Genomic DNA, 22,188 nt, shown 5'->3' with positions numbered 1-22,188 from the left:
CAACTTGTCATGAATAGGGGCAACGTTCAAGTTTGCTTTAAGTTGTTCATTTTTTATTTTATCTTCCCTTGATTTATCACTCATCCACCGCGACATCCTCATTTCAGCCACATTAAGTTTGCTTAAATGTTTTTTATTTACTGCCCAACATTCAGTCCCATATGTCATTGCTGGTCGTATAACTGTTCTATAAAATTTTCCTTTGAGTTTTAAAGGGATACGTTGATCAAACAACACTCCGGATGCACCCCTCCATTTCATCCACCCTATTCTAATTCTTTGCATAATATCATCCTTTATTTCTCTTCTTTATTCATAATTGAATCTAGGTATCTAAAGTTATTATTTTGTGGTAACTTCCTATCATCAATTTGCACCACCAAACTCTCAGCCCTATTGTTACTAAAGTTAAACATCATATACTCTATTTTTGGTCTGCTTATCTTCAAACTTTTTGATTCCAAGGTTGATCTCCATAAATCCAACTTTGCATTTATCCCAACATTGTTTCATCCACCAGAATAATATCATCTGCAAAAACCCACACCAAGGGATCTGACTTTGAATGTCTCTAAACAACTCATCCATGATTAGTGCAAACAAATACGGGCTTAGAGCTGGACCTTGGTGTAATATCCAACTGTTATTGGGAACTCACTACCTAGGCCCCTCACAGTTCTTATGCTAGGGCGTTAGCCACTACATCCTGATACATATCTCTAATTATGTCCACATATTTACTCAAAACTTCGAAGATACTATTACTTCTATTATTTTCATTTAGTAAAACTTGCCAAATTAACTGTATGTCCATATCTTTCTTATATGCTCTTAAGTTTTTCCATTGGTCCCCTAAGCAAATAAATAACTTTCGTGGTTGATCTCCCTGGCATAAAACCAAATTGGTTTTCCGAAATATAAGTTTCTTTTCTCAAGCGAGCTTCAATTACTTTCTCTCATAATTTCATAGAATGGCTCTTGAGTTTAATTCCTCTATAATTATTACAGCTTTGAATATCACTTTTATTTTTATAAATTGGTACCACAATGCTTTTTCAACATTCATCTAGCATTTTCTTTGTGCTCAAAATCTTATTAAATAACCTAGTTAGCCATGATAATCTACAAATTCCTGCACTCTTCCAAACCTCTATTGGATATCATCTGGGCCTACTTCTTCGCCTATTTTCATCTTTTTTAAGGCTTCTTTTACTTCAGCCAACCTAATTTTCCATATATATCTACAATTTGTAGGTTCTTGAATGTTATTATAACCTTCGAAGATACTATTACTTCTATTATTTTCATTTAGTAAACTGTAGAAATAGTTAGTCCACCTCTCTTTAATCAGAACCACAATGCTTTTCACTGATTTCATAGGATCTCTATATTGAGGTGGTTGGTTTCAAGGATCTCTTGATTTTTGGGGCGTATGTAGATTCCCTTGGAAGATGACTGACCAAATTCTGTTAGAGTTGAGCCAACTTTGGTACTGGAACACTGACCAAACAATGCTGTGAAATGCTCTCGAAATGTTTCATTGGATCAGCATTCTTTTTTCATAATGATGATCCAAATAAGACATTTGTTGTATTTTGTAATATTGAAGTTCGTAGATGTGGTGATACATGGTGTTTCTTTAGAACATACTGGATTGTTCGACTTTTGGAAAGAGCATGGCATGCTTAAATTTAAGAACAAAATATTGATGCATATGCATTAATAGGATCAAGGTTTAAAATCTCATCTTGTCTCGCCATTTCGAGCTGGTCGAGTTTTCCGAAATATACCAAAATTTCACCGAAATATGGTATTTTTTTTGCCATATTTCGGCACTCCATCTCGGTGGGTTTTTGGCCATATTAAGGCTTGATACTTCATGTACACCCTTATTTATTTATTTTTTTTGGGTGAATAAAAAAATGTATTACCAAAGAGAGAAGGAAAAAAGGGGGGGGGGAATATACAAAGGGAGAAGAGGAGGGGGAGGGTCATGAACCAACTAATGGATTCTCAAAAAGGAGCTATCTAAACCCCAGGATACAACAATATGCCTGTTCCTTGGGGTGTCCGGAATGGCCTTCAAAGGCAAAACACCAAGCTTGGTGGAGACGTCAAAAAAGATGGCTTTCCAAATCAAGTCGAACGAACGAGAATTGGAGGTCCATCTCCTAAGGTTCCTTTCCATCCAAATGTGGTAAAGGGTCGCGCTGAAGACAAGCTTGCCAATCGTGTCGCACATGGAATGCCCAGGAAAACTCATATCCAGCCATAGCCACTCTCTAGCAAAGGGGAGGGGTCTCCTATTGCGAGGCCAAATGAAAGAAAGGGCTTTTTCCCAGATGGTAGAAGAGAAGGGGCAGTAAAAAAAAAGGTGGTCAATGTCTTCATGGCCGGTCCAGCAAAAGATGTAAGAGGGGGAGACTGGGATTCGCCGGTGAAGAAGGAAAGCTTGGATGGAAAGGCAATGTCTGAGGGTTCTCCAGGCAAGGAAGCTGTGTCTAGGGATGTGGCCTTTGAACCAGATGAGTTTGTGCCAAATGACATTAGGGGCATGGGTTCTGGCTAGGTTCCAGGCTGAGCTGAAAGAGAAGAGGCCATTAGTGGTGGGAAGCCAGATGGTCTTGTCCGCTTGGGTAGGGGAGGGGGGGGAGGGAGTTCCAGAAACAGGAGACGGTGGGGGGGAAGGGGGAGGGGGGGTCCAAGTGCCATGGGCAATGATGACACAGAGAGGGGCGGAATTGGGAATGCCGGAGGTGTAGATCGCTCTTGCACCAAGGACGTTAAAGAGGACACCGTTAGGGTGCCAGGGGTCAAGCCAGAGGGAGATAGAGGATCCATCAGAGATATAGGAGGAGGTGGCAGTAAGGGCCAGAGGGCGGAGAAGGAGGATCTTGCGCCAGACCCAGGAGGAGTCGGAAGGGATGGAGGTAGTACAGATGGAATCCTTTTTGAGGAGGTAGGAGTAGACCCAATTAACCCAAATGGAATCGTGCTTGGATGAGATTTTCCAAATCAACTTCATAATACCCGCAGTGTTAGAGTCATGGATATGATGGATTCCAAGGCCTCCTTCAGATTTGGGACAGCAAATGGATTTCCAACTAGTGGGGTGGAGGAAGTGGGGGTTTCCTTTCCTTTCCAGAGGAAGGCACAGAAGATGGATTCCATAGCTTTGATGGTGGCTTTAGGAAGGCCGAAGATGCCACTCCAATAGATGTCGGAAGATTGGAGGACCGTTAAAACCCTTATTTAAGCTAAATAAACACATTAAAACCTTCATATTGCAAAAAATTGAAGTCAAAGTGGTGTTTTGGGTTTGCACCCTTAATTGACAGTATACGGTCGGACCCTGATGTATAAATAGTTAAATACACATTGTTTAAGTACTAAAAGACATAATAAGAAATTTAAACAAAGTAATGAAACAAAAATAAAGTCAAATATAGCCTTTAGTTTAAACTTTAAAGTTTAAACTCATAAGGTCATAAGTGCATAAGTTCATAAGTCATAACTCATAAACTCCATGATAGTCAATAGTTCAATACTCAATACATAAAGTATTTCTATGAAATTTACCGAAATGTTAGAATATATGGGCCAGAATACCATGGGGGTATTCTGGACTTTTTCCCTTTGTTATTATGTCTTTTTTATGTTGTTTCTTGTATGTGGTTTAGTCCTACATTGCTCATGTAATTATTTTATTTGTTTCATTATGATTATAAATAAGATGTGCTTGGGATGATAATTAATCATCTAAGCCTTATCCTAATTTTAAATTTCTCTACATGGTATCAGAGCAGATTTGGAATTAGGGACCACCCCCCTTCGAATTTCAGTGTTTTTTTCTTCTCTCTCTCTTTCTCTCTCTTCTCCCTTGTTCTCCATTCCCATATAGGGCAGCATTGATAAGGTGATCATTCGATCCAGTTGCTGCCCCCATTACCTCATTAATGCTCCATAATTCTGCTCGATAGGAACCAGCCAAGCTTGCCTGCGATATTTGGATCTTCAGTTTTTTTGGGAGATTGCTTCTACAACACTTACAAGGAATTAACTTCTCTCTTTGAAGACCACAACCTGCAGCAGGAATTGGTACTAAATCTCGTTTCGTTTCGGTGTTTCGGTCTGACCGAAATTTCCGAGATATCGAAATTTCGTCGAAATATGATATTTTTCTGTGGGTGTAAAATACCAAAAATGACCGAGATTTCCGAAATTTTCGAAACGAGATGACCGAAATTACCGAGATTTACGAAATTTCCGAAACGAGATGACCGAAATTTCCGACTGAAATATTTGAAATATTGCATTTTTTCATATCGGACTTGCGTTTCGTTTCGGACAGGTCGAGATACTCGAAATATTCGATATCTCGACCGAAATTTCACGAGTTTTAGTACTATGAGGATTGCTCTTTTATTGGTTCAGTTCTTATCTCACAGATTTGAAGACCTCCTTAAGATTGATTCCACCATCACAGGGTTTTTTTCAAAACCCTGACACCTATCGATCTTGGAGTTGCTGCTGCCCATTGGTTCTGATTTTTTGCAGGGTATTTCTTCCATCATAGAGGGTCCCTCGACTTCAGTTCCAGCCACTTTGCTGCAGTCTTTTGACCTTTTATTCCCTTCATCGATTTCAGCAATTCAGGGTTTTTTTCAAAACTCTGACAATATCGATATAGGGTTCTTCCTTTGCTGCTGTTTCTGTTTTTTGGAGAGTTAATTCAGCCCTTAACTTGAAGGTATTATTGGGCTTCTTTGCTGCCAGTATGGGTGATTCTTCCAATTCTACAACTACTTCGGATCAACCACTTCATGATGGCCATAGCAAGACAGACTACCACAATTTTCCACCAAATCCTATTAAACTTGATGGCTCAAATTACCTTTTATGGTCCAAATCTGCCTCCTTTGCCATTGCTGGCCGTGGTCTCACCAGCCATATTAATGGCACTAGTGTTATGCCTGTTGAACAAGGACCTGCTCAGGAAAGGTGGCTTGCCAATAATGGTGTTCTCATGTCCTACCTGATTGGCTCTATGACTTCAGATTTGCAGCATAACTTTCTTCTTCTAGACACAGCTGCACAGATTTGGGCTGCTTGCAAGGAAACCTACGGGCAGCTTCGGAAGAAGGTCCTTCATACCACTCAAGGTGAACTTTCAGTTTCGAAGTATTATGCTACTCTACGCAGTCTGTGGCAACAATTGGACCACTTCTCTGACTTTCACCTGACTACAGTTGCTGATATTGCTTCCTATAAGAAGCATGTGGACAAGATAAGGGTATATGACTTTTTGGCTGGCTTAAATGTGGAGTATGATCAGATTCGTGTTCAAGTGTTGGGCCATAAGTCTTTTCCCACACTTAAACAATCTTATGCCTTGGTGTCCTCTGAGGAGAACCGTAGGGCTGCCATGTTGCACCCTCTTATTACTGACAGATCAGCTCTCAAGGCTGCTGCCCTGGCCACTCTTGCACCTAGTGGCACTGCTTCTCTTGGTGATTCTACTACAAGGACTGTTGTTTGTGAGCACTATCACAAACCCTATCACACCAAAAAGAAGTGTTGGAAACTTCATGGGAAACTGACTGACTTTGAAGCTAAAAGGGCTGCCAAGACAAAGACCAAGGCCCATCAGACTGAGACTGTTACTGCAGCCCCTGCTACTGACACTGGTCTTTCCCAAGATGATCTACAGGCACTCCTACGTATGCTAAGATCTTCCGCTGTTGCTGCCTCTACTACATCAGCTACTGCCAATTCTTCTGCTCCTTCAGGTTCACACTTTGCCCGATCAGGTATTCCATTTGGAGGTCATTGTGCTTCTGTAGCTTCCCATCCTTGGATCATAGATTCTGGAGCTACAGATCATATGACCGGTTCCTCTGGTTTGTTTCACAGATATTCTCCAACTTTTGGGAAGGACAAGGTCAAAGTGGCTGATGGTTCCCTTTCTTCCATCTTTGGAAAAGGAATCATCAACTGCACTTCCTCTCTTCCCTTGTCTTCTGTTTTGCACATTCCTAACTTTACTACTAACCTTCTTTCCATTAGTAGTATTACTCATGATCTTAACTGCAAAGTCACTTTTTTTCTTTCTCATTGTGTGTTTCAGGATCTGGAATCTGGGAAGACGATTGGATTGGGTAAAGTGCACGGTGGGCTGTATCTGCTTGATGACGGTCGCTTCTCTCCATCACCATTGCCTTCTCCGCTACACCAGAACTCCATGGTCTCTTCTGAACTCTACCAGTGGTACTCTAGGTTAGGTCACCCCCCTTTAGGAATTTTAGCTCATTTATTTCCTAGTTTGGTCACCCTACATACTAAGGATGACTTTTTTTGTGAGACTTGTGTTCTGGCCAAACAGACACGTTCAACTTATCCAATTTCCAATAAAAGGAGTTCTTCTTGTTTTCAATTGGTGCATTCTGATGTTTAGGGCCCTAGTCGCAAAACATCTATTTCTGGTCATCGTTGGTTTGTCTCTTTCATTGATTGTCATTCTAGGAACACCTGGGTGTATCTTTTGCACACAAAAAATCAAGTTTTCTCATGTTTTCAGCATTTTCATGAAATGATCCGAACTCAGTTCCAGGCTACTCTCAAAATATTGAGAATTGATAATGGAACAAAGTATACAGAATTGCAATTTCAAAAGTATTTGGCTGATCATGGCATCATTCATCAAGCTAGTTGTGTTGATACCCCTGCCCAGAATGGTGTGGCAGAACGGAAAAATCGCCACTTGTTAGAGATGGCCAGGGCTTTGATGTTTGCGAGGAATGTCCCATCTCAATATTGGGGGGATGCGGTTCTCACTGCAGCCTATCTCATCAATAGGCTACCTTCTCGGGTTCTTAACTCCCGTAGCCCCTCTGATGCTTTACTGGGAAATTCCTCCTTTATTATGCCTCCCAAGGTGTTTGGTTGTGTGTGTTATGCTAGAGATACCAAATCTCCAGGTAAACTTGAACCTTGGGGGCTCCGTTGTATTTTCTTGGGTTATTCTTTGACCCAGAAAGGTTATAAGTGTTACCATCCCCCTTCTCGCCGTACCATGGTTAGTATGAATGTTATTTTCCATGAGTCCCTTTCTTATTATTCTTCGCCACCTCCTTAGGGGGAGAGTTCTAGTGAAAATGTGTCTTTTGAGATTCCTCTACTTGAGGTTTCTCTGGTTGCTGCCTAGCCTTCTTTACCACCCACGGCTGCTGCCCAGCCTTCTTTACTACCACCCACGGCTGCTGTCTAGCCTTCTTTACCACCCGCGGCTGCTGCCCATCCTACTTTGGTTAATGCCCTACATCCTCTGGTTGTTCCTCCCTCACCTGATGGGAATCCTTTACAGGGGGAGACCATAGAAAATAGTGTTGTTAATGTTCCTATCCAGGGGGAGCTGACTCCAGTCCAGAGAACTATTGGTGAATTTCAGAAGAGAATTGACAACTCCAACATACTCACCTATACAAGGGGTAGAACCAACAGAGGGCAGCTGCAATCCACTTTAGCACCAATACCCATCCAATTGCCGGCTCCAGATCCAGATCCAGATCCTTCATCTGTTGGTAATCCCTCTTCTTCGGACCTACCTATTGCTCATCGCAAAGGTACTAGGACGTGCACTTTACATCCCATATCTCGTTTTGTTTCTTATAGCTATCTTTCTCCTTCTTTTCGTGCTTTTGTATCTTCTCTTTCTTCTTTCTTGATTCCTAAAAATTGGCAGAAAGCATCTACAGATGGAAAGTGGAAGGCAACAATGTTGGAAGAAATGAGAGCACTACACAAAAATAATACATGGGATCTTGTGGCTCTTCCTCTCGGGACAAAACCAGTGGGATGTAAATGGGTTTTCGTGGTCAAACAGAAGGCTGATGGTTTAGTGGATCAGTATAAGGCACGTCTGGTTGCAAAGGGGTTCACTTAGACTTATGGAGTTGACTACCAAGAAACCTTGGCGCCAGTGGCAAAATTCAACACTATCAGGGTGTTATTATCTTGTGCTACAAATCTTGGGTGGGATCTTCAGTAGTTAGATGTAAAGAATGCCTTCCTCCATGGGGAGCTTGAGGAGGAGGTATATATGGACATTCCACCAGGCTTCTCTAATGATAGGACTAGGGGCAGGGTTTGTAAATTGAAGCGTGCTCTTTATGGGTTAAAGCAGTCACGTAGGGCCTGGTTTGGCAGATTTCACAAAGCTATGATTTCAGCAGGTTATAAGCAGAGCAATGGTGATCACACTTTGTTTATCAGACGAGTTGGTGACAAGGTAACTCTTCTCATAGTCTATGTGGATGATATTGTGGTCAATGCTAATGATGGTGATGCTATAAAGAATTTGAAGCTCCTCCTTGGCCGTGAGTTTGAAGTCAAAGATCTTGGCCCTTTAAAATATTTTCTAGAGATAGAAGTTGCTCGATCTTCAAAGGGCATCTTTCTTTCTCAAAGAAAATATGTCCTTGATCTATTGACTGAGACTGGGCTGCTAGGTTGTCATCCTTCAGATACTCCTATGGAAGCTACTACAAAACTTAGGGAGAAAGAGGGTGAGCCTGTTGACAAGGGTGGTTATCAGCGATTAGTGGGCAAACTAATCTATCTCTCTCACACACGACCTGACATAGCAGTTGCTTTGAGTTTGGTGAGCCAATTTATGCATGATCCCTATTCCTCTCATATGGATGTAGTTCGTCGTATTTTGAGGTATTTGAAGTCTAGTCCAAGAAAGGGAATCCTTCTCTCTCCCAATGGTCACCTTAAGACTGAAGCTTATACTGATGCCAATTGGGCTGGTTCTACTGACAGGAAATCTATCTCTGGCTATTGTTCCTTTGTGGGTGGGAACCTTGTCACATGGTGTAGCAAAAAGCAGAATGCTGTGGCAAGGTCCAGTGCTGAAGCCGAGTTTCGTGCGATGGCACAAGGAATTTGTGAACTTCAATGGCTTAGAGGATTATTGCAGGATATCGGTGTTGCTGTCCATCTTCCCATGATGCTTTATTGTGACAATAAAGCTGCTATTAGCATTGCTCATAACCTTGTCCAGCATGATCGTACTAAACACGTGGAGGTTGACCGACATTTCATCAAGGAGAAGCTTGAAGCCGGCCTCATTTGTGTTCCCTTTGTGAAGTCTACTGATCAACTGGCTGATGTGTTCACTAAGGGACTGAGTAGCAAACTGTTTCATCCTATCTTAGTCAAGTTGGGCATGCATGATATATATGTTCCAACTTGAGGGGGAGTGTTAGAATATATGGGCCAGAATACCGTGGGGGTATTCTGGATTTTTTCCCTTTGTTATTATGTCTTTTTTATGTTGTTTCTTGGATGTGGTTTAGTCCCACAGTGCTCATGTAATTATTTTATTTGTTTCATTATGATTATAAATAAGATGTGCTTGGGATGATAATTAATCATCCAAGCCTTACCCTAATTTTAAATCTCTCTACATTTACTACTCAATACACAAAGTAGCGAAATTTCTACGAAATTTGAACTTTTTTCATTTCGGAAGCCCATCTTGTCTCGGTAGTGCCGAAATTACCGAAATTGAAATTTTGAACCATGAATGGGATGAGAGTTTTGCATGAACCAAGTAAGACTCATGGACTAAGAAACATAAGTTCATTGGCCAAAAGAGTTTGATAAAATCTTTGTTAACATGCAAGCTTGATTTACTCGACTTTCAATAGATCTTAATTCGATTTTCTAGACACATTTTAGTTTACTTGGAACTTACTTTGAAAATGAACCCAATTTTATAGAAATTGCTAGCCTGCAATTCTGTAAATGGGTAGTGAAACACTGAAACCAACTCAAGAACTGAGTTCTAATTAAGTAATTGAACAACTTGAATTTCCTCAATGCTTAGAATGTTCCACCCAAATTCTGAAAAATAATGCTATTTACATTTTACTTTTCAGTTAAAAAAAAAAAAACAACATTTTACTTTTCAGTTGTTTTCATTTTTTTAAAATTACAAATTCATTTCCGTGTTGGACATTGGACAAAGCCATGCCCCTGCCATAGCTGGGAAACAGAGGTAAATAGAGACTGTAACTTGGAACTCAAATTGGAACTGCTGAAACTCATACAATGGGGCAAGGTGATGCTGACTGTCAAGTGTCAAACCACTCCCATTCCCCCCCCCCCCAACCAAAAAAAAAAAAACCTGACTTAAGGCTACTGCCTCAAATTCAAAGGTTGTAGTTCAATGCTCCAATTAATTGTATCGGTGAACATTCAACCATTTTTTAGGCATGGAATGGCAGAAACTCTCTCAACTATTATAACTGCATATGAGATCTCTTGAATGGATCTCTAAATAAAATGGAAGGCTTCTGTTTTTAAGTAGCTACTGCATTTGAGAATTATTTAAAATGAGAAGAATGCTTATTGACAGGCATGGATTCACAACAGAAAACTGGAAATATTTTATGCCATCATTTTCTGAACTTCTGCACATATGGAATGCACTTTTTTTTGTTTTCTTTTAGGTGACAAAAGACTTTCTCCTGAAAATTAATATATGCATATTCGTAAGATCCCCTCTTTCTGTGAAGTTAAGACTGACGTCTAGATTTTTTTTTGGTATTATTGTTCCATTGTTAATTTACTTTTTAATTTTTAGGCTGTGTGTTTTGATTTGATGGACCTTGAAAACTCATCCCCAGTTCGAGCTGCTTGCATGGATGGGCATATACAAGAGAGCATGCGGTATTGCAAAATTCACTTATTATTTTCTTATCTATCTACATAATTTTGTTATGAGAATATTTTTTGCCATTCCTCTTTATGCTTTTGTATCCGTGTCATTGCTGTAGGATTGATGTGGTTGGGATCATTTGTACTTTGGTTAGAAATTTGTCTCCTAATGTTATTAGTGCAAGAGTGATGTCTATGAGCTTCAGTATCATGGCAAAGATGTTCAAGTGGTAAGTCATTTTTGTTTCTGTTTCGATGGTTCACAAGCTTAATTTTATGTGCATGTCTCTTATTATGTGCTGTTTCTTACTTACATTGAATATGATTTTTTTTCAGTTAACACCACATTGTTAATAATTTCTTGAAGTCTCATTGTTCTATACAACTTTTAACTTTTGCACATGGGAATGTATCTTTGGAAGATAGTTTTGTTCTGGACCCCAGATGATGGTTGGGAAGTGTTATCAAAACCTGAATTCTGAGAATGCTTGAATGATCAATGAGATCAGTCAAGCTCTCTATTTATAATAATAATAATAATAATAAAAGAGATTACAAAGGGAAACACTGTTCACGTCACTGTTCATGTGAACAGTGTCACAGCCCAAATTACAACTCTACCCTTGTTCAAAAGTACATAAATAAAGCATAAATAAAATACCAAAAGTACCCTTATAATATTGGGTAACACATGTCAACACTCCCCCTCAAGTTGGGGCATAGATATCACACATACCCAACTTGACTAGGCTAGGATAAAACAACTTTCCAGGCAGTCCCTTGGTGAAGACATCAGCAAGCTGATCAGAAGAAGTCACAAAGGGAATACAAATCTGTCAATCTTCTAATTTCTCCATGATGAAATGCCTATCCACTTCAACTTGCTTGGTACGGTCATGCTGTACTGGGTTGTGTGCTATGCTAATTGCAACCTTGTTATCACAATGCAACATCATAGGAAGGCGAATAGGAATACTCAGATCTTGTAGCAGACCTTTAAGCTAAAGTAACTCACAAATCCCTTGTGCCATAGCTCGAAATTCAGCTTCGGCACTAGAACGAACAACTACATTTTGCTTCTTGCTACGCCAAGTGACAAAATTTCCACCTACAAAGGAGCAATACCCAGAAATAGATTTTCGATCTGCAGAACCAACCCAATCAGCATCGGTGTATGCTTTTATCCATAGGTGACCATGTGAAGACAAAAGAATGCCTTTTCCAGGAGCTGACTTCAAATAGTGTAGAATGCGAAGAACAACCTCCATATGTGAAGTGTAGGGATTATGCATAAATTGACTCACAGCACTCACAACAACAGCAATGTCTGGGCGAGTGTGTGAAAGGTAAATCAGCTTCCCTACAAGCCTTTGGTACCGGCCTTTATCTATAGGCTCACCCTCATTTTCCTTGAGACGAACAGTGGGATCCATAGGAGTATCCAAAGGGTGGCAACCTAGCAAACCTGTTTCAGCCAACAAGTCTAGGACATACTTTCTTTGGGAGAGAAATATGCCTTTTGAAGATCTGGCCATTTCAATCCCAAGAAAGTATCTTAACTTCCCTAGATCCTTGATCTCAAACTCCTGGCCGAGGAAGGTCTTCAACTGTTTGATTTCATCACCATCATTGCCAGTAACCACTATGTCATCCACGTAGACTATAAGAACAGGGAGTTTTTCACCAACCCTCTTAATAAAGAGTGTGTGATCAGCATTACTCTGCTTATAGCCCACAGAAATCATGGCCTTGTGGAATCGACCAAACCAAGCTCGGGGTGGCTGTTTCAGCCCATACAGTGCACGCTTTAGCCGGCACACTTTTCCTTTATTTCTGTCACAAGAGAACCCTGGTGGAATGTCCATATATACCTCCTCCTCCAGTGCTCCATTTAGGAAGGCATTTTTAACATCTAGCTGCTGCAAATCCCAACCAAGGTTGACAGCACATGATAACAACACATGAACTGTATTCAGCTTTGCAACAGGTGCAAAGGTCTCCTGGTAATCAATGCCGTATGTCTAAGTGAAACCCTTGGCCACGAGTTGTGCCTTATACCTATCCACAGTGCCATCCACCTTCTGTTTCACCACAAACACCCACCTACATCCAACGGTTTTCTTCCCAGGTGGAAGAACCACAAGCTCTCATGTGTTATTTTTTTTTCAAAGCTTCCATTTCTTCCATCATGGCTGCCTTCCACTTTCCATCTGATAGAGCTTCCTGCCAATTGTTAGGAACACGAACAAAAGAAAGAGAAGAAATAAAAGCACGAAATGATGGGGAAAGGGAGTCATAAGACACAACATGAGATATGGGATGTTGAGTGCAAGTCCTGACACCTTTGCGAAGGGCAATAGGCAACTCAGGAGAAGGAATATTACCTGGTGGAGAGGCAGGGTTCTCGATCCAGGTTCGCAACCGGATGGGTACGGGAGCAACAGCTTGATTGAACCGCTTATGTTTCCTTGCATAGGTCTTCATTTTGCTAGCATCAATCATACCCTGAAATTCACTAATGGCCCTCTGGACAAGAGTCTGGGCTGGTGTGGTTTGCTCCCCCTGTACAGGAACCTCTCCCCCTGACCCAGGGGGAGGAGGAGGAGGACTAAAAGGAGGCTGAACGGGAGAAGTAGGCTGAATAGATTCAGCCTCATCATGAACCAACTGGAGTGGAGGTGGAGAGCCTAAAGTCAACACATCTTCGCTAATACTCACCCCTTGAAGATGTGGGGACACATAGTAGGAGATACTCTCATGAAACACGACATCCATGCTGACAAAAGTCCGGCGGGATGGAGGGTGATAGCACTTGTACCCCTTCTGTGTGGCAGAGTACCCTAAGAAAATACACCGAAGACCACGTGGGTCAAGTTTGCCCGGGGACCTTGTATCCCTGGCATAGCAAATGCAGCCAAAAACCTTAGGGGGAACAACAAAGGAGGAAGAGCCAAGTAATAGCTCAACAGGGGGTCTAGAGTTAAGGACCCGACTGGGCAGCCTATTAATTAAATAGGTTGCAGTAAGAACAGTATCCCCCCAATAAACGGAAGGGACCTTACGGGCAAATAGAAGAGCACGAGCTACCTCCAAGAGGTGGTGATTCTTCCTCTCAGCCACGCCATTTTGGGCCGGAGTATCCACACAACTGGTCTGATGGAGGATGCCATGGGCAGCTAAGTATTTTTGAAACTGACCTTCCATATACTCTCTCCCATTATCACTCCTTAAAGTCTGAACAGTGGCATTAAATTGAGTTTGAATCAGCTTGTGAAAGTGCTGAAAACAAGAAAAAACCTCACTTTTATTGTGCATAAGGTAGACGCAAGTGAACCTGGAATAACAATCAATAAAGGTGACATACCACCGATGACCCGAAAGTGAAACTTTTCGACTAGGACCCCACACATCAGAATGAACAACATGAAATAAAGAAGATGATCTTTTATTAGAAGTTGGATAATTTGAACGTGTCTGTTTGGCCAAGACACAAGGCTCACAAAAAAAATCTTCTTTATTACATGAAGTACTTAATGCTGGAAATAAAGTAGATAGGGTACCTAAAGGGGGATGTCCTAGTCTAGAGTGCCATATGTGTAATTCAGAAGAGAACAATGCTGGGGAACAAAGCCTAGAAGGTAATGCCTGCGTAGATGTAGGATCTCCATCAAGCAGGTACAATCCGCCATGTACTTTACTCGATCCAATCGTCTTCCCCGAGTCGAGTTCTTGAAAAACACAATGAGTAGGAAAGAAGGTCACTTTACAGTTCAAAGATTTGGTGATACTACTAATGGAGAGAAGGTTAGTGGTAAACTTGGGAATATGCAACACAGAAGATAATGTCAAAGAAGGGGAACAACTAATGGATCCTTTCCCTGATATGGAGGAGAGGGACCCATCAGCAATCTTAACTTTGCCCTTACCAGAAGCAGGAAAGTAAGTGTTAAAAATACTGGAGGAACCTGTCATGTGATCAGTAGCTCTGGAGTCTATAATCCAAGGAGTGGAAACTACTGATGCACAGTGACCAGCAAAGGAAATACCTGCACGGGCATAGAAGGAACCTGAATTGGCAGCAGATGTAGTAGGGGCAGCAGATGAAGTCAACAGACGCCGGAGAGCTTGAAGTTCTTCCTGGGAGAAGCCGATGTCAGTAGTGGGAGCTGGAGCTACACTTTCAGTGTGATTGGCTTTGTTTTTAGACTTAGCACGACCTCTTTTGCTCTCAAAATCAACAGGCTTCCCATGAAGCTTCCAACACTGAGCCTTAGTGTGATAGGGTTTGTGGCAATGGTCACACTTCACAAGCTCTTTAGCAGTAGCATTAGTAGCAACAGTATCGGCAGAAGTATCAGTAGTGGAACCAGCAGTCTGTAAGGCTGATCTTTCAACCTTAGGAGTAATCATCATAGCAGCCCTCCTTGTCTCTTCACTGTGGACATAGGAAAAAGTTTCCTCCAAAGTGGGGAAAGGAACCCGTCCAAGAAGCTGCACCCGAATAGGATCATACTCATCATTGAGTCCAGCCAGAAAGTCATAGACCCGAAACTGATCTACATATGTGTGGTAGGCAGTAATATCCGCAACAGTAGTAGGCTGAAACCTAGCATAGTGATCCAGCTGTTGCCATAAGCACTTGAGGGCAGCATAATACTTAGTGACTGTCATCTCCTTCTGAGTAGTGTTGTGAAGAGTTTTCCTGCTCTCATAAACCTGAGCACCACTCCCTGAACGACCATAAGTACCCATGACAGCAGTCCATATCTGAGTAGCAGTGTCAAGGAGAAGATACTGACTAGAGAGGTCAGTTGTCATGTCGTTCAGAACAAAGGACATCACCATTGCATCATTGGCAGCCCATTTAGTACGGGCAACACCTTCTTCAGTGGGCTGTTTGGTGGTACCAGTAAGATGGCCAGTGAGTCCCCTACCAGCCACAGTCAGGGATAATGATCTGGCCCAAATTAGGTAGTTGGTACCATCAAGCTTGATGGCTGCAGCATAAGGAAGGAAGTCATTCCTGGTCTGATCTCCTCCAGAAGTAGCCGAGGTTATCTCTGAGTCACCCATAGGACAGCTAGACAGATGTCGAACCTTGAGGTGAACAAATAAAACTGATCTTCAAAAAAAAAACTTGCCAGGCTGAAATCGATTATGAATTCTAAAATTCTGATCTGCAGGAAAAAACTGCACTAATTGGTGTGAAACAGTGTCGATTGCAGCAGTATGAGTAGGGAATTAACCCACAAAAAAACTCCCCAAACAGCAGCCCAAAAAATCCAAATCGATAATGTGTCAGGGTTTTGTAAAACCCTGACAGTTGAGATCGATAAGAAGGGAAAAAAGGGGCTGAAGCTTTGAGGTCTTCAATTGATAATAATCCAGGTATGATAGATGCTGTCTGAAGCCCTACCAATGATGCTCCAAAAGAAGTAATCGATCTTCCAAGAGTTGTGAGATCGATTTCCAAAAAAAGTTGAAGCAGTCCAAATCGCAGAGAGATAATTGCAGCAGCTATCGATAAACTTTTAGGGCATTAAAATTGAGGTGGATTGGAGGGCAGCACTCGAACCATAATTGGATCACCTCATTAGTGCTGCCCTTGAAGGGTTGAGAGAACCAAGCAAAGAGAAAGGAGAGAGAGAGAGGAAGTCAATGAAAAGAAGGGAAGAGAAGGAATCGAAGGAGAGGGGAGAGTTTTGAAAACCCTAGATCAGAGAAGCTGCTCTGATACCATGTTATCAAAACCTGAATTCTGAGAATGCTTGAATGATCAATGAGATCAGTCAAGCTCTCTATTTATAATAATAATAATAAAAGTGATTACAAAGGGAAACACTGTTCACGTGAACAGTGTCACAGCCCAAATTACAACTCTACCCTTGTTCAAAAGTACATAAATAAAATACCAAAAGTACCCTTATAATATTGGGTAACACATCTCAACAGGAAGTCTTGGGAGTCGTATTCGGGTTTGGAGAATGGTTTGACAGGATTTGAAAAGTCGAATGAATTTGTTTTTATTTTTCTCATATATTATTAAATTTTTTATGATGGCTCCTGTATGGGAAAATTTTGCCATCATGGATATTGTGTTTATATTGAGTGGTGGATACCATGGCTTTTTCCAGCTTGGGTATCCATCATTTGGGTTGGAAACTCATTTGTATAGCTTTCTATATATTTTGCTGCACATTATCTGGAAGAACTTTTCCCGGTCAATTACAAGTTTTTGTTATGGTAGTGGTGGGAATTCATTTCGCTTTTCTTGATGCATAATTTATTTTTATTAAAGATGGAAAAAATCTACAGTTACAGCAGTATTTTGGTGTATATGTATACCGAAAAAAAAAAACTGTTCACACCAGAATGGAAGTATGTCTCTTGGTTAAGATTATCCTTGTAGTCTGTCAAACTATTGCAAAACGTTGGAAATACTTTCACATACCGAAGTAGTTTTTTTCCGTGTTATGATGAATCTTACAACGGTAGAACTGCATGGGACCAATTCCAAAATTTTCCTCCCAAAGATTATCTGTTCTTTACCTTCCTAACACTCCCAGGAAATGCCATATGGTAATAGTCTCCACAGAACATCTTGAGCTTGGGGAGGAGTCCAATCAGTTCCTGGAAAGCCCACATAATACCAGATTAAAGTTGTATTCTCTGAAAAGAGAGCTATAATTATTGACCTATGCAGTTCATGATTGCTTTTTGGTCATGTTTTTTTAGAAGTTTTCAACATTGTGAGTTTCTGGAGGGCAAGTAATGCAGAAGTTGACCTCAAACCAGGGATACCAGCGGGAGATTGATTGCAGCCAGGATCAACACGATAAGGATCTATTAATGGTGTGCAATAGCAGCAAACCTTGAAGATGATTGGGAATTGAATTTGGTCTTCAAAGGGTTTCTTCACAATAGTTTATTGCAGTCACAGAAACAGCACAGCAGTGTATGTTGAACAGGAAAAGGAGAAGAAGATAAAGAAGAGAATATAGAAGAGAAGGGGGGGGGGGTTAGGGGAATGGCTCTCTCAGCATGGGTTTCTCACCCACAGCTATCCCAGCTGTTGAAACATGAAATTTCTCCCATAATGGATGGCAAGCTTGGCCACAAATTCTATTCTCCAAAATCTGTTCCTTCCTTACAATAGGAGGCCTATTAATAGCTTAGGCAAGCTTACAATAAAAATAGAAACTAACTGAAAATAGAAAGTAGGGAAATAGAAACTACTAAAGCCTAACTAAAATAGAAGGTAACTAAAATTAGAAATTATTAGGTTTTATAGTTCAGCCACATGCAAGAATAGCTAAAATAGAAACTTATAGTTAGTAACTAAGTACTATTAAGAGAATAGTAACAAAATAAAATCAGATCTTCAAGTCTTCTAGCAGCCAATCCTCTTTCTTGTCAAAGCTTGGATTCTTATGTGGTCCCCACTCCCCACTCCCCACCAAGGATCTTCTAATAATATTCTCAAAAATAGAAACTAGATCCTTGTCAAAAAAAAGGAAGCTAACTGGTCTTCAATCTTCTAGAAGCTTTCCCATCGATCCTGGAGTGTCTTGCTGTCCATTGCTTCTAGAATAGAGGCACACATGATCTAAGCTGGGACCTACAACACTGTTCACGTGTTCTGTTCATGTGAACAGTAACTTTGTTTTTGAAATCTGTTTTTGTCTTGTTCTTCATGCTTTGATCTGCATCAGCAAGGATTCATGTAGCAGACCCCTTTAGTCTTTCGTTTTGCTTTTTCTTTTCCATTTTTCATTTCTCATCTCATTTCCCATACCTCTTTTCCCCATCTCTTCATTCCCCTTTTTTTTTTGTTTAGACCTCAGTTTTCCCTACTTTGTTTTGTTTGGATCCGTGTAGCCAACCCCATTAAGTTGGGATAAGGCTGAGTTTGTTGTTGTTGTTTCAACATTGTAAGTTTCCTTGAAATAAAAACCTGTAACATCAGATTCATTTTGTTGACATATGTAGTAGAGCACATCGTGAGGGAGCATCAGTTGATACTGTTTGCTTTTTTTATTTTTATTTTTATTTTTATGGGTGAATAATATATTCATTACCAAAAGGACAAGAAAAACAGGGAAGTCCCCAAGGGGGCAGAGGAAAAAAAAACAATGCTATATACAAGGACAAGAGCCCTCAGCAGGGGAGGGGGGGGGGAGCAGAGGAGATCAAAGGGAAGTCCCCAGGAGACAACAATAGGCCTGTTCCTTGGGGAGGTAATACAAGAGTAGGGGGACTTAGGAATTTTGCTTATGACATCAAAAAAGATGGAATCCCAAATTTGATGAAAATATCTCGAGTTGGAGGTCCATCTTCTATTATTGCGCTCCATCCAAATAGAAGAGATGGTTGCACCAAACGCAAGCTTCCCAATCATATCACAAATAGAATTTCCGAAGAATGTCATGTCTACCCAGATCCACTCTCTATTGAAAGGAAGAATTCTTTGTCTCCTAGGCTAGTATTGCTGATGTAGGGAATGTGTTCCACGGCCAGGAATGGGAGGGGAGTTTAGTCTCACATTGGTTGGGTAGTATGCGGCAATTTGGCTCATGACCTTGGAAGGGCCTCTCCACCCTGAAGCTCGGGCTTTTGGGTTGGACGCCATTAAGTAGTATCAGAGCGGGTTGTCCATGCACCGGCCATGTGGGGGCCCATGGCCCAAAGCTGGGGGAGTTGATTCAGTGAATGCGGTCCAATGCTAGGAATGGGAGGGGAGTTTAGTCCCACATCGGTCGGGTAGTGTGCCATTTAATGTAGTCCTTGGTGGATAGGAGACCAGCTAGGAATCAATGCTTCAGGATCTGCTATGAACAGGCAGTTCGATTGGGGCAGAATAAGGGTTTAGGTCAAAATTAGGGTTAGGTTTAGATTAGGGTCTGAGGGTATGGTTATGCTAGGCAGGTGTAGGGGAGTCTATTAGTATTGGTCCAGTGATGGTTTGACGAGCGGAAGTGTGAGAACTAAAAAGGCAGCAGGTTAGGGTTTCGGGTTTTTGAAAAGAGGGAAGTGATGGAATCTAGGGTTTAGAGGGGGAAATAGGGCAAGGGCTTCAGGTTGGGTTCTCTTGGGATAGAGCGGGTCACTCAGCCAAGGTATGGAGGTCTGATGATGGCTGGATGCTGCTGGACTGTAATTTAGGGTTTTGGGTTTTAATGGGAGTAGAGGGAACTTAGGGTTTTGATGATTGGATGGAGCAGAGGTCTGGATCGAGTGGAGGGGGTGTACTGGGGAAGCTGTGGTTTGAATTTGAAGTGATTCTTTTGGTGGGTTAGGTCTTTGAGTGATAGGTTATGGGAATTTGAAGAAAACAAAAGGGGAATATTAGGGTTGGGCTGTAGAGGATTTAGAAAAAGTATGGGGTTAGGGATGTCTCAGACTTGTAGTTGCAGAGGATGATTGGCAGCAGCAGAACCTTGAGTAAAAATTGAATCTTGTAAAGGAGAACTTGAAGGAGAACTTGTATGAACCACCCGGGCTTCACACCGCAAGGTGTCGATCGGATCACACCAATCCCACCTTGCTTTGATCAGACACCAAGCACTCTTCGCCGTGGAAGAGAAGCAGCAGCTTACACAAGCAAAAGTTTTAATTTTTCAAAGTGGAGAATGGGGTGCTCCACAATTTTCATTAATTTAAATAGGGTAAATTACACGATACCCCCTGAAAATTGAACGATACTCAACTCACCCCCTATTTTTTGAAAATACTCACCCGTCCCCTTGTATTAGAGCCCTATATTACAATTTAGTCCCAACCGTTAGTTTTATGCGGTTAACTTATGAAGTCAACAAGTTCATTTTTCTTAAAATCCCTAAACTACCCTTGACCAGTGTAGAGTTACTTTTTTACCCTTGGATCTAAAAACCCCAAAATCCATCTTCTTCCTCACACCACTCTCTTCTTCAAATGACCTGCAACTCAATCTCTGCCAGTCTAAAAGTGAAAAGAGCTCTAGCATTGTAGCAATCATCATAGAGATTCACCAGACAGAGATGAGGAGAAAAGAGCAGGCGAAAGAGCGAAGAGAAAAGAGACGCCAAGAAATATCCGACTTCAGAAGGGTACCTTACACTGACCAGAAGAGGTGAGAGTTTGTCACCTTTTTTTTATTTTTTAAAAAACTTAAATTTTATCTGGTTCATATCAGCAGAAAGAAATACTACACCGGCACGATCAGGCATTGTTTGGCTAAATCGCAGTAAAGATTTGCATACAAGATGAAGATGAAGAAAATCAATCACCTCATTCCTTCTGCCGATCCAGAGGAAACGCTTACGAGTTCTCTCTTTTTCTCTATCATATTTTTTAATCTCCTTCATCTTCTCTATTAAAATCAGATCCATACTATCTTAAGTAGGAAAAAACAGAGGAATCCTAAGAAAATGAGCAGGAACAGGTAATCAACGAAGACGAAGACCGTAGTGGATCCATGATTCCTCGTCTTCCTATTCTCCACTGGTTCCACCTTCGCCATTAATCAATCCTCCGCAGACTTGATTTCTCAAGCTTCCAGGTGAAAGTCTAAGATTTCAAGATCTAGGGTTTTTTCCTGTCCCGGACCCTTTTTTGGTGAGAGTTTGTCACCTATTATTTTACTTAATTGATTGATTAATACCTTAAGTTTGTGTCTTTTTTGTTTACTGATTCTGAGGCAGCTAACAAAACCCTAATCTGATTCAAGGGGATCTTTGCATACTTTTGATGAATTCCTCGGCGTAAAAAAAAAAAGAATGTTTTGGTTTAGATCTCTGAGCTATCCTTCACTTAATTTTTGTTGTTTTTCTCCCATTCATTTTGAAAACGTGTATGCGATGAGGTTTTCAAAGTCCAACTGATCAAAAATCTTTATTAAAAAAGAAAAACCAAATTGTGTAAATCTAAAGGGTAAATATGTCATTTCACTTTTTGGTTTGATTTAAGTTAACACCGTTACTGTAGAGGGGCACGGTTGAGTATTTTCAAAAAACAAGCGGTGAGTTGAGTATCGTTCGATTTTCAGGGGGTGTCGTGTAATTTACCCATTTAATTATGGCTTAGAGCCTTGCATCATATACAGCCTAGGAGTCTAAGTACCCCTAGCCGACTTAACTAGCCCACCCTCTTCTCTAAGTTGTGGGAGTGCGGTGTGGACCCAAAAAAGAAAAATTACAGAATATTAAAAAGGTGACTCAAGTCACTTAAATTGAACCACTGGTTCAACCAGGTTGGGATGGTTCAATTTAAAAACATAAAAAACATAAAAAAAAAAAAAAAAAAACTAAGTATGGATCCACTACTAATACTTCTAACACTTCTACTTGGACAGCAGCTTCTTATTCTTCTTCTTGCGGATGTAGTGCTTCAGCTCTGCATCTGCGGCAGTTTGGCTTATGACCTTGGAAGGGCCTCTCCACCTTGAAGCTCGGTTTGGGTTGGACGCCATTAAACACTCCAAACTCT

General features: G+C 41.1%; 1 protein-coding gene across 2 annotated transcripts in view; it reads left to right on the top strand.

The window, feature by feature from the left end:
- LOC122658035 overlaps positions 1-22,188 on the top strand; it is a 117,027-nt gene that overhangs the window by 38,170 nt on the left and 56,669 nt on the right. For both annotated transcript variants that reach the window (XM_043852887.1, XM_043852886.1), the window contains exons 15-16: positions 10,652-10,737; positions 10,845-10,955. In XM_043852887.1, coding sequence (XP_043708822.1) covers positions 10,652-10,737; positions 10,845-10,955 — 197 coding nt within the window. The remainder of the gene's footprint in view (positions 1-10,651; positions 10,738-10,844; positions 10,956-22,188) is intronic.

The sequence above is a fragment of the Telopea speciosissima genome, chromosome 4, assembly GCF_018873765.1.
Source record: "Telopea speciosissima isolate NSW1024214 ecotype Mountain lineage chromosome 4, Tspe_v1, whole genome shotgun sequence".
NCBI lineage: Eukaryota > Viridiplantae > Streptophyta > Magnoliopsida > Proteales > Proteaceae > Telopea > Telopea speciosissima.
The sequence above is the reverse complement of the archived record's forward strand: the minus strand, read 5'-3'. Positions and strand labels throughout refer to the sequence as shown.